Below are 13,028 nucleotides of genomic sequence, written 5' to 3'. Positions count from 1 at the left end.
GGCACCGGCCACTATCTAGCATCAGTCACCCTGCACCTGTGAAAAAGACAGGTTTAAATACCATAAACTACACCCTTTGGTTTAATTACTTCATTAGTAATTATATTCATTACTTCATTAATTACTTCTCCACCTCTGTGTTAAAACTAGGATTCTTAGTCTGTTAGAATTTAATACTGTCTGCAGCCTTCTCCTGCAGGCTCTTTGGGTCTCTACCAAACAGGAGAAGTATCCTTTGTTACAAATGTTTTACACCCAATTGCCAGGAGAAAGCTCTGGATGCAAAGGGCTGACCACAACACTGCCACCATACTACATACATCCCTCTGATTGACAGTCCCAGAGTTATATCCGCTAGGACTATCATTCAGAGTAACGTGGGCAATGTGTTTGCTTTCAACATAAACAATCATTCATCTTATAAAGCCCATTAAAGCATCATACAGGCTTCTCTCTTCGAACCATTCATACTTAATATTCACTACAAATAAAACCAAACAACGTTTCAGATGACCAACTCACTTTATGGCACAGTTTATTTAAAGCATAAGATAGTAGTAAAGTTCCATAACATAAATAAACGTAATTTCATTCGATGAAACGTTTTGTAAACAGTTCATTTGCAAAACTCTTTTGAAGATGCAGATCTGCTCTTTTAATAATACTTCTAAGCAGCGATGCAAAAAAAAAAAAATATTGTAAGAAAAGCAGCATAGTCCCGAGCTTCGAAAATTGCTGACAAATAGCAGAGTATAAATGTATAATCATCAACACACATCATCAGATAATTCAACGAGCTAAACTTTTTAAGAAAATTTGGCTGCAAATAAATAACAAACAAGTAGGATAGTTTCAAATTCATGAACACAAGTTTGTGCCCTTAAAAGCCCAACACCAAAAAGTATTTTATTACAGTTTATTTCTTATTTTGATTTCACAGCAAGTGGCTTTAGAAACGCTCAACCGTGTCCGTCACAATCATAAAAGCCTGGACATATTAAAATCCAAAGAACAGCACCTCTGATTATTTCATTAAGTACCTTATCTAATCCATCATTTATACAATCAGCCTTTTGCGATCCTCCTTGTAGTGTATCGCGGAAAAGATTTTTTACATTTGGTCAGATGTGACCAATGGTCAAATAAAAATTGCCACGACCTTCTGGAAGTAATTAGAAACATTTGAGCTTCAGAAGGAAATACTTTCATGGCAAATTAAAAAGCATAGCGCAATGTTGTAGTAACGAACCTTAAAACAGGTTTAGTAAGATACTTATTGAAAAAGACATGTATACATCCAAAAGGGGTAATTGAAAGACTTGAGGGCCAGACCCCCGTATCCTCATCAAACGGTATCCGTAGCAAGTGCAGATACGACCGTGTCTGTGCTTCAACACAACACTTTGCTGGAGAAAAATAGGAGGAGATTACGGAACTGTCCAGCAAATAAAGCGTTAACGAGAGGCACAAAATGTAGTTTTCCACCTAGAATGCCCTTGATGGGCTCCCCCGTCTACGTCTTCCAGAAGAACGGGTTCTGTGCCAGGCGCCGCTGAAAGTTCTCGTACCTGAAAGCAACAAAGTAGAGAACAAATAAACGTTCATTCTGCAAGTAAATACTATAAGCAGCTTGATGCGTCTGTGTGTATGTACTAAGGAAACAGGCCGAGCCCACCGACGTCACATGACATGTTGGAATACAACCTGGATATAAGCAACACACACTCACAGATACACAAATACACACACTTCTGTTTTCATAGCGGGCCTGTGGTACCCCACGAGAAAATCATTTGGAATTGGGCTATCAACAATTATATTTTTTAATCCTTTTAGGGGCATATTCAATTGTTGGCGTTATAGCCAAAATTAACGCGCCGCGCGCACTATTCCCGTCATTACGGTAATAGTGCGCGTAAATACCGGTATTACGGTACTTTTCTCGCTGGATTTCAGCTAACGGCTCAGGGAGCCGCGAGCTGAAATCCGGCATACTATTACCGTAATACCGGTAATAGTTTTTCCGTGGCGGAAACCGCCAAGAATTGAATATGCCCCTAAGTGTAAAACCCTGAAAAGTAAACGTTAAATCATTAATATTTTTATACAGTGGATAGGTGTATATTTATCTTATGTATATAAGTTACTTCTAAGGCATTGTATACACTGGAAGCCAGAGGCATGTAAACCTCCTGTATCCAATATATTACACTCTGTACTAGACGTCTACTTTTCAAAAACATGCATTAGGACATTATTATCAGCAACGTTTCTCATTCACACAATGGGCCTTATTCAATAAGGAAAGTTAAGCAAAAGTAAGTAAGTTAGGCAAAACTATGTTGCATTGGAGAGGGAGGTAAATTTAAAATGTGAGGACAGATTTATAGTTGGGGTATGGCATGTCCTAGATCAACTTTAAATATCAATGTAAGAATAATGGGCCTGATTCATTAAGGATCTTAACTTGAGAAACTTCTTATTTAAGTCTCCTGGACAAAACCATGTTACAATGCAAGGGGTGCAAATTAGTATTCTGTTTTGCACAAAAGTTAAATACTGACTGTTTTTTCATGTAGCACACAAATACTTGATAGCTTATTTGTAAACTAAATTTAAAGTTGATATTTGTGTGCTACATGAAAAAACAGTCAGTATTTAACTTTTGTGCAAAACAGAATACTAATTTGCACCCCTTGCATTGTAACATGGTTTTGTCCAGGAGACTTAAATAAGAAGTTTCTCAAGTTAAGATCCTTAATGAATCAGGCCCAAAGCTATCAAATATTTGTGTGCTACATGAAAAAACAGACAGTATTTTCCTTATGTGCAAAATAATAAACTAAATTGCACCCCTTGCATTGTAACATATTTTGTCCAGAAAACTTGAGTAAAAAAAACTTACTCAATTTTTTGCTTCATGAATCAGATCCAAAGTTATTAGAGACCGTATCGAATACATAATTATTTTATTTTAATCTTGGTTTCACATGGGCTCGAATACTAATGCTGCATTTAGGTGCATTATTTGCGCTAAACCATAACAACTAGCTGCCTGACTTTCACTGTCTAACTTAAACTACACAGATAAAGGCTAATTTATGATTGGTTGCTGTGGCTAAGGGCTAATTTTGGACCTAAATGCAATGTTATTACAATGAGCCTTACAGACACAGTAACACGGCTAACTTCTACTAAACAGAAATACCAACTGGACACATCATTTAGTAATATAAATTACCTAAACAGTCCTAAACAGTTAGCTCCACCCACAGACTGATAAGACCCACCCCTCCTGCGCTAACCTGGCTTTAAATCAATTGAAGCCGCAAACTGTTAGCGACAAATACGTTCAGATTGCTATGTCCTTACCATTTGAGAACAACATTTGCCGGTATAAAGACTTCTGAGGGGTTAGGGGTCATCTGAGCCTGCGACACGGCAAACGACGTAGCAAAGTTATAGAAGTTGTCCAACATTTTCTGGGTGAACTGGAAGTAAAAATAAAGAAAAAAAATAGTAAAATATCTAGTAGAATTTTATAGACTTATTTATGTTAAAGAAACTTTCCACCTATATTACATTAGTTTACTGTTGTGTATGTGCCATCCAGTTTTTCCCATGTATTATTTTCTTTCTACCTCCCTTCTGTGCTTCTAGTCATGTATTTCTATCTTCAGGCAGAATATATTGTTAATAAAACGCAACAACATATTCTCTGTATACAATTATATCCAATACAAGGAAAGGAGCACCGAAGAGAGGTAAATAAATAATTGTCTGATAATATAAATACATGACTAAAAAGCACAGAAGGAAGCTAGAAAGAGATAAAGTAATGTATGTATGAAAGTTACAGGAAGACAATAAAAGTCATCTGGAGGTGGAGGTGGAGAATGCCTTTAAAGGTTGAAGTTCTCTATTCTGGAACATGACTAATCCCTGTTTTGCCTAATAGAAATATATATGTTATTACTATAGCAATACTATTTAATCCAGATAGGTCGAGTAAGACTTCTGTCTGAAATAGTAAGGTGAAACCTCAGAAACACAACCTTGTTACCAGTTGACAGATCTTTTGTGAATAACTAACATTTCTTAGCCATATCTGTAACCATGAAGAAAAATGGAATGCGCTGATTGTTTCTATGGTTACAGATGTTGCCAAGGAAGGAAAGATATTTACCACATGTCTGTCAAATGGTGGCAACAGTGTGTTTCCGTAGCTTCAAGAGAAGATATCAGGCAGAAATCCTTTTTCAAATGTAAGGAGTTATTCCGGTAACTCGTAACAACCAGTATAATGATTCTTATTAGCCACTTGCTTACCCATTCCTTTTGCATGGGAGAATGCATGTTATATTCAACAAGAGCAATTCTACATTTCTGAAACCAGGTGCAAAGGTAGTGTTACCTATAGCAATTCATCAGATTCTAACTGCATTCATTTTCAAAAACCTTGGATTACAAAAATTATACTAAAACAACTACACCACCTTTATCCTTTGCACCAGTTGTCATAAATGTGCCCCAGACCAGACCTGAAATAAGTACTTTTATTATTACATTCTGTATCTATGTGCGACCTGCAGGCTGATGCCCAACCCCCCCCCCCCCCCCCCAATGTGATAATCGTAATAAATAATATACCTGCTACTGACCTGGGTGAAGGAATCCACGGTTGACACGGCAGCACTGGCCACTGGGGTCTGCTGCGCCAGCTGCTCTAGCAGCTCCACCGAGATACCAATCTGTGCTACCGAGGGGGTCTGTGGCAAACTCATTGCTCCAAACGGGTGCTGGGTCCCTTCCCCTGCAAATTAAACCAATTGAAAAAGTTCATTGCAATAGTTGTTTTTTTTTCCTTAAACACACATTCATCTAGAACACCGTTTCTGAATAATAAATGTGTCACCCTTTTTGGGACTCACCAGTGTAGTAAAGCATGTAAAGCTACATATTGAAAGAATAAATAAGCAGTCAAACAGTAGAAGAAGATATTTTGTAGACGACAACAATATTCTCAGGACTATCTGAATGAAACGGGGACACATTCCCAAATCACCCAGACGACACCCCGGTCTGCCCAGATGTGACCCAGCGCGCTATGACCTCACCCCCGTATGAATCAGGCAGTCGCTTATTTGCCTCTGGATTGACAGAACAGAATCTTCTTACCAGACTTCAAGCCAGAGATCTTGAATATGGCACTTGGTTTTTCATTTGTGATGAAGCCCAGCAGCTGCCAGACGGGCGTGCCACTGTGATCGGGGTATGAGATGTAGACAGAGCCACCCATCCTCTCCGGGAAGGGCACAGTGCCCAGCATGAACACCACCACGTGATTTATGCTGTCGTAGTCGGGCAGGTTAAACACAAACTTATCCTCCGCTACCTGCTGGGCGTCTGTCTGCACCTGAGAAGAAACAAGAACACGTAGGGGTGGGCATTATTATATACAGATAAAGGAATTCTGTAAGGTTCAGTAAACGGGGGGGGGGCTATTGCAGGGTAAGGGCAATGTATTTATAAATGAACATGCAACATATTACTCCCTTTACTATCATTAGCCCATTTGTGGATTCTGGTGGAAAGATGGAGAATCATTAAAATCGGCATAAAACTTATATAAAGAATACGCACATATCTCACAAGACACTGCAAAAAATGTAATTCATGCACTCATCATCTCCCGCATTGACTATTGTAATTCCCTCCTTACTGGTCTTACTCAAATTAAACTCTCACCCCTACAATCTATTTTGCACGCAGCGGCTAGACTGATTTTCCTTGCAAAACCGTTCTTCGTCTGCTGAACCACTCTGTCAGTCTCTACATTGGCTGCCTGTTTTTAACGTTCAATCGAACATAAAATTCTTCTACTAACATACAAGGCCGTCAACAAAATTGCAACAACATACATCTCACTTGTCTCAAAATATCTCCCAACTCGACACCTCCGTTCTGCACAAGATCTGCATCTCTCTTCCACTCTCATCACATCCTCCCATTCTCGGTTACAGGACTTTTTTCGGGCTGCACCCACTTTGTGGAATTCCCTCCCTCGCACAATAAGACTTTCCTCTAGTCTTCAAACCTTCCAGCGTTCACTGAAAACCCACCTCTTCAGACAAGCTTATAATATTCCTCAACCACCATCTTAATCTCCCTAGGTTACCCTATTACCACCCTCTACACAGCTAACACAAGACAACAACCCTCCGACCAACATTGCTGTGTGATTGGATCATACAGCCCGCTAGGCACTCTTTAACTCTGCATTCTGGCTAGACCAATATGCAATATGCAGCACTTACCCTTGTGTATCAAACTCCCATTGCCCCATAGATTGTAAGCTTGCGAGCAGGGTTCTCTTACCTCTCTGTCTGTATGTATTACCCAGTATTGTTTTATTAATGTTTGTTCCCAATTGTAAAGCACTATGGAGTATGCTGGCGCTATATAAATAAATGTTGTTGATGAGGATATAAATGCCAAACATTAAGAGCCAGCAATTGTGTAATTTGGGAGCTGTGCAGAAATGAATGGGAGTGGAGCTCTGCATATTAGCAGGTCCCAGGAGCACACCTTACAATGAGATGGTACGTCCCATAGTTGTTCACATTTTAAAATAATTTCGAGGGACACTTTGCTGGTTGTGAAGACTTGTCACTGAACCACAATCTCCATCATGGTACGTCCACTGAACACAATTATTATGTTATATTTTTGTATTTTTAATAATCAGATTTAATACTGATTAAATAATTACGTACAGGAGAGGAAGCATACCCATACAGAGGATAGTAGGAACTGTACAGTACATTTGGTTAACCTGTAAAACCTGACAAGGTCCCTGGAAATTAGGACTAAATGGCAACTATACAGCCCACATACCCAGAACACACCGGAGGCGCTGACGGCCATCCACGGCCCGTCGTGAGGGGGCCGAGCACAGAGCGGGGGAAACTGGGATTTGTCCAACCCTGAGAGAACTGTATAACTGGTAGCAGCATCTGGTATCAATGATTATCATTCTTTATTTATACTGCGCTTCCGTATTACGTACATTGTGGGGATCATGACGCATAGTACATACAAAGACACGAAATAGGTGGTAACGGTGGCCCTGCCCTAATGAGCTTACAATCTAATCAATAAAGAGAGGTGTAAGCGGATCTCTTCACAGTAATTTGGATTAGGGTAGTGTCAGACAAGTATTTTAGACACCCCTGACCTTCTGCTCAGGAAACCGCAGTGTTATAAGGTGAGGATATGCTCAGTCAGCAAAATCACTGATGTAACCAGGGAACACTCTCCCTCTCTCTGTCCTACTAGAACAATTCAATAGTCAAAACATCTCATACATAACTGAGGTACCAAGACTGATCTTCCTCTCCCATCGCTCCACATCTGCTGAACCACTTGGCAAATCCCTACACTGGCTCCCTGTATCCTCCAGAATCAAATTCAAATTACTCGCCCTTACCTACAAAGCTCTCAACAACAACACTACCCGTTCACACATCTCAAATCTCATATCAAAATACTCTCCCTCCCGCCCTCTTAGATCTACCTCTGATCTGCACCTTGTCTCGTCTCTGATAACCACCTCTCACTCCTGTCTACAAGACTTCTCCCGTGCTGCTCCCCACTTATGGAATTCCCTACCACGCTCACAAAGACTTTCCACAGCCTTCAAATCTTTAGACCTTCTCTGAAAACCCATCTCTTTATTAGAGCTTACATTATCCCCTATGATACAACTCACACTAATGCTCCCTCACTACTGTCCCAATCTCCACTCTGAGCCACACTCGCTCCTCTTGTTTCAGCTGTGCCCTCTTCCACTTAGAATGTGAGCTCTCTCATGAGCATGTCCATCCCTACCCTTTGTTTTCATGTCTGCCTTGTATGTCCCTATTTTATGTATGTCTTGTTTTCCCTACGGTACGGCGCTGCAGAGCACTGTGGCGCCTTACACATCCACAATAATAATATTACAGCGTTCTGAAGTCAATGTTACACTGATTGAGCGTACCCTCACTTTACAACGCCTCATCAGAGACCGTCTACTACTTCATTGTTTTTTATTGCAAACGATTATTAAACTAACACAGGAAGCTGTCATATGTGGAGTCCTGGGCAGCGCAGGAACGTTTCATTACCCTCTGGAAAGAGTGTAGGCCACTAAACCACAAACTTTTTAATTATATCTACATGTATCTTCACTGTAGTCAATATAGTATCACATAGCACACACCTCCCTTAATTTAATTTAGGAGTTTATTTAAATAAAATATAATTCAACTTTGTAATTTGCTCCATTAGGAATAAAACTGATAGAATGATGAAACTGAGGGCAGGACATCAGGACGTCACTCATCAGCCGTTGTAGGACTGAAACGACCAATTGGCCCTTCTGAGACTTGTAGTTCCACTGGTTTCCTAAGCCTGGTCTATATATTAAGTCAGTCCTGCCTGTGGACACTCCAGAGTAGGGGGTTCATAGCAGGGGTCTGTGGATAGATTTCAGGGGGTCTGCAAACTTGGATGGGCAAAAAAAAAATATGATATCTTTATTTTCACTAAACTCAGAGATTTAGCATTTGCTTTAATTAGGAACGTTAGCAAAAAAACACAGTAGTATTAGCAGCAGCTGTGACTGTCACCAATAAGACATTACACATATTTTCATATCATACTTAGCCCGGATAGCCTCGCAGGCTACGAGTAAGGGTCTGTGGGCTTCACCAGACTGCCAAAAGGGACCATGGTACAAAAAAGGTTAATAATCCCTGCTCTTGTCTGCTGGGTCTTGTAGTTCCACAACCGATGGAGGACCACACCATGTCTAATTTTACTACAAGTTTTTCCTTCACAAAATGATGAGTGAACGGTATTTTGACTGTTCTCAAGCCTAATTAATGACATGTTTTATAAATCTTTCCAATCACTCTAAGTTTACCTCCTAACTTTTTGTTGGATAATCACAGGACCTTCACAAACTTTTTGAGGGTCAAGTATAAAAAAAAATGGCTTCTGTGCCGATTGCTTGAATATTACATCTTTTACACTTGGTGAAAATGCTGTTTATTATATGGTTTTAGAATTAACATTAGAAACAAATAGTCACTTTCAAAACCATCCACAATAACGAATACAACAATCCATTTTGTTTATGTTTGATGCGCATATAATACTTATATCTCTGATTCGTGGAAGTTGTATGCTTAGGTCTAAGTCACTAAACTTGTGTTCTGCTCCTAATTTACAGCCGATCTGTCAATGTTCTTTAACAGACGAGAGAGAGAGAGAAGAGAGAGAAGAGAGAGAAGAGAGAGAAGAGAGAGAAGAGAGAGAAGAGAGAGAAGAGAGAGAAGAGAGAGAAGAGAGAGAAGAGAGGGGAGGAAATTGGAGCAAGCGGAGGAAACCCACGCAAACACAGGTAAAACATACAAACTCCACACAGATAAGGCCATGGTCGGGAATTGAACTCATGATCCCAGCGCTGTGAGGCAGAAGTGCTAACCACTGAGCCACCGTGCTACCCATAATTTGATCATTAGTGATTTGGAAGGACCCACAAACTATTTTCTTGTTTGCAGCTGCAGTAAGCAGGTGATCCCAGCACCCTGCTGGTAACCAAATATACACACACTGGATATAGTTACATGCCTTATCCTGGGCAGGCTGAATCAGCTGCTCAAACTTGGCAAGGACACAGCAGTTGTAGACAGGTAATCCTAGCAGTCCAGGTGTAAGGGAGGAGTGCCAAAGCACTGATGGGCAGAGGACCAGATAAAGAGAGGCTTCCCAAAAGTACAAACCAGGTTAATAGGACCCAAGTGATGTTTTAATAAAACATAATATTGGATATTCTTCTGTTTTTTGCCTATTTATCTCTGCAGAGAAAGGCTACAATGTCATCACCACTCCAAAGACACATCCAGTTATGCACAGGAATCTGGGTGGATATTGGCATTTGCCCACCCAGCTATGGCGAGGAAGGCCAAGTGCACACTGCTAAAATAAAGCAGACGGAGTACAGAGATAAGGTCCTCATCCACGTTGCAATTTTGTCAGCAAATTAGAACATTTTAGACCTAATGGGCCATAAAACACAGACTATATGGGCAGAAAAAGTCTGTAGAACCCAATCAGGATCTATCAGATGTCAATTGAGATGTTATTTTACCGCGTAAGCAGTTATCACTTGACCGCGCCAGCGGTGCCCCGTCAGATCAGGGTGTCGAATGGCTGGATTTTTCTGCACCATATTGTGTATTTAGGTGAAATTAGTAATGGATCCAGCCACTTAGTAGTGTGTATATACCATTTGGCGTTTCATCGGTCAACATCACCATTAATATAAAGATGGCTCTTCTGATCAGTAAGACTGTCACTCAGTGATGAATGTGATTGGCTGCTCAGCACATCTGATTTATATAGCCCAGTTTTTATAAACAGACAATATCGTCTCTTTCCGTAGCTGTGTTACACATAGGCAGCATAAGCAAAGCCCAGACTTCTATGCAGCCCTCTGTGTGCAACGCAAACAGACCTCTCGTCACACAGTGGACAAATTAACTTTATCATTACTGGCACTGCCCAATTATTCACGAGCGAGAATATGAATTGCCCGTATACAAGCAAATTTCAGATATATGATTGAGACAACGCATTATTTTGCACTGTTTTTAAGCAGGTAATGTATTCATAGCAATGCATAGCAGACAAAAACGGTGACCGTCATACCGTTTTGTGCGCTGGCACACTCTTACGAGGTCCATTGGTGTTAAAAACAACGTCATTTAAAAACGTAGACAAAACCGTGTACTTAGGTGTCGCTTATCAATGTTCAAAATGTGTTTTAAAAGCCTTAATGAGGACTCCCACAGAGCCCCATGATATTGAACGCAAAAGTGGCTGCATCTGTTCACCCCCAAATTAGCTGAAGGGGGCGACATGGATGAAAAGTGCCTGTGAGACAACACCCTTAAGGAACGCAGACATGGAAATAGCTGATTTTGATGGAAGACCGCTACACGGCTGTAAATGCAGCAGGTCAACTGGACCTTGCAATAACTACATATGAACCATACATGTCTGGCCATACAGAACAGATGACAGCCAATAATAGCTCATTGTCCATTCACTATGGCCACAATCTGCATATACAGCAATTATCTTTATGTCTAGTTCACTCAGTGCCAGGTGAAGGCAGCAGAGTGCAAGGGTCAGAGAAGGGTCTACTAACATCCCTGATGCTAGAGAATATAATTAGGTGGTGGGATTTGCATCCATTATTCTGGGTAAAATAAATTATAATGGTTGCAATGAAAAATAGGGACATTGTCAGGTGCAGAAATCTTTAAAAACCAAGACAATAGGGATTGCTGGTAACCACATTATGTGCCAAGAGAACCAGGTTTCAGTCAATAATAACAATACCAGCAGCAATGCAATGTCCTAGAGGGATGCTTTTAATTTTGCAGTTTGCAATTGCCTACTGCAATACCCTATAGGATATATATATATATATATATATATATATATATATATATATATATATATATATATATATATATATTTATTGCACACATTACTCACCAGCCTCCCGGCCACCAAGCAGCCGAACATGTCTGCGCCTTGTCTCCGCCCTCCCGGGGTCCTCTCTACCTGCACCCACAGATCCCCGTCCAGAAACTTCCAGAAAGCCTGTGATTAGGCAGGGTAGAGAGACATCCAAAAACAATCCGCGCACCACGCACCGCCCCACCGAGTCCGGCGGCGCCATCTTGGAGACTGGCGGCCCGACTCCGGCCCCTGGAACCGCCGAGACTGACGGAACGTTCTCACCTAGACCGCTGGTAACAGAGCGGAGGGTCACGTGTCTCGCCTGCGCGCGGCCATCTTGGAAGAGGGCAAAGCTTGCTGTCAAAATATGAATGAAGCTATGTATAGATAGAGCAGGTTGAAATGCAGACACCTCTTGATAGTGGGGAATGAAAATCAATTATTGCAACTGTTAAGTCAGAGACACAGGATGAGTGTCTCTTCCTAGTTACTATGAGGAGCACTGCTAAACAATTAACGAGAAGAGTTATTTCAAGTGTTTTAGTAGGTTTTAGGCATTGTGCTCAAAATTACAGAAAATACATATACACCCTCAATTCACGTAGATGTCTGCTTCGGATTAATCTACTAAGGTATGATTCCAGGTTACATTACACTAACCCAGTGGTTCCTAAACTTTTGCAGTTCGCGGCACCTTTATAGTCTCCAAATTTTTTCAAGGCACCCCTCCAAAATAATTACTGAACAGTCCTGTTTTAGAGGTAGTTGGGTCAAAAAGTTGTAACAAGTATTTAGGTCACGACAGAAATACTTATTTAGTTGTATGCAAAAATGCCCCTCTGCATCCAGGCACACTGCCCCCTCTACATCCAGGCACATTGCCCCCTCTGCAACCAGGCACACTACCCCCGCTGCAACCAGGCACACTGCCCCCTCTGCATCCAGGCACACTGCCCTCTCTCACGTTGCCCCCTCTGTCACGCTGGCCCCCTCCTCTGCCCTCTGTCACGCTGGCCCCTCCTCTGCCATCTCTCACGCTGTCCCCCTCCTCTGCCCTCTCTTCCCCTCCTCTGACCTCCTCCTCTGCCCTCTGTCCCCCTCCTCTGCCCTCTGCCTCTGTCCTCCTGGTCTGCCCTCTGTCCCCCTCCTCTGCTCTCTGTCCTCCTGGTCTGCCATCTATCCTCCTCCTCTGCTCTCTGTCCCCCTCCTCTGCCCTCTGTCCTCCTGGTCTGCCCTCTGTCCCCCTTCTCTGCCCTCTCTTCCCCTCCTCTGACCTCCTCCTCTGCCATCTGTCCTCCTCCTCTGCCCTCTGTCCCCCTCCTCTGCCCTCTGCCTCTGTCCTCCTGGTCTGCCATCTGTCCTCCTCCTCTGCCCCCCTCCTCTGCTCTCTGCTCCCCTCCTCTGTCCTCCTGGTCTGCTCTCTGCCCCCCTCCTCTGTCCTCCTGGTC

The 13,028-nt window shown here is 41.8% G+C and overlaps 1 protein-coding gene across 1 annotated transcript; it reads right to left on the bottom strand.

Moving 5' to 3' along the window:
- Positions 1 to 503: 503 nt before the first annotated feature.
- On the bottom strand, positions 504 to 11,835 carry HIKESHI (heat shock protein nuclear import factor hikeshi). Its single transcript, XM_075198688.1, has 5 exons — positions 11,614 to 11,835; positions 5,179 to 5,416; positions 4,662 to 4,813; positions 3,373 to 3,491; positions 504 to 1,568 (listed from the first exon to the last, which is right to left on the bottom strand). The coding sequence occupies exons 1-5, from the start codon at positions 11,641 to 11,643 to the stop codon at positions 1,514 to 1,516; spliced, it is 594 nt and encodes a 197-aa protein (XP_075054789.1). The 5' UTR covers positions 11,644 to 11,835; the 3' UTR covers positions 504 to 1,513.
- Positions 11,836 to 13,028: the final 1,193 nt, after the last annotated feature.

This window comes from Mixophyes fleayi, chromosome 2 (genome assembly GCF_038048845.1).
Source record: "Mixophyes fleayi isolate aMixFle1 chromosome 2, aMixFle1.hap1, whole genome shotgun sequence".
NCBI lineage: Eukaryota > Metazoa > Chordata > Amphibia > Anura > Limnodynastidae > Mixophyes > Mixophyes fleayi.
Note: the sequence above shows the minus strand (reverse complement) of the source record. Positions and strands in the feature narration are given on the sequence as shown.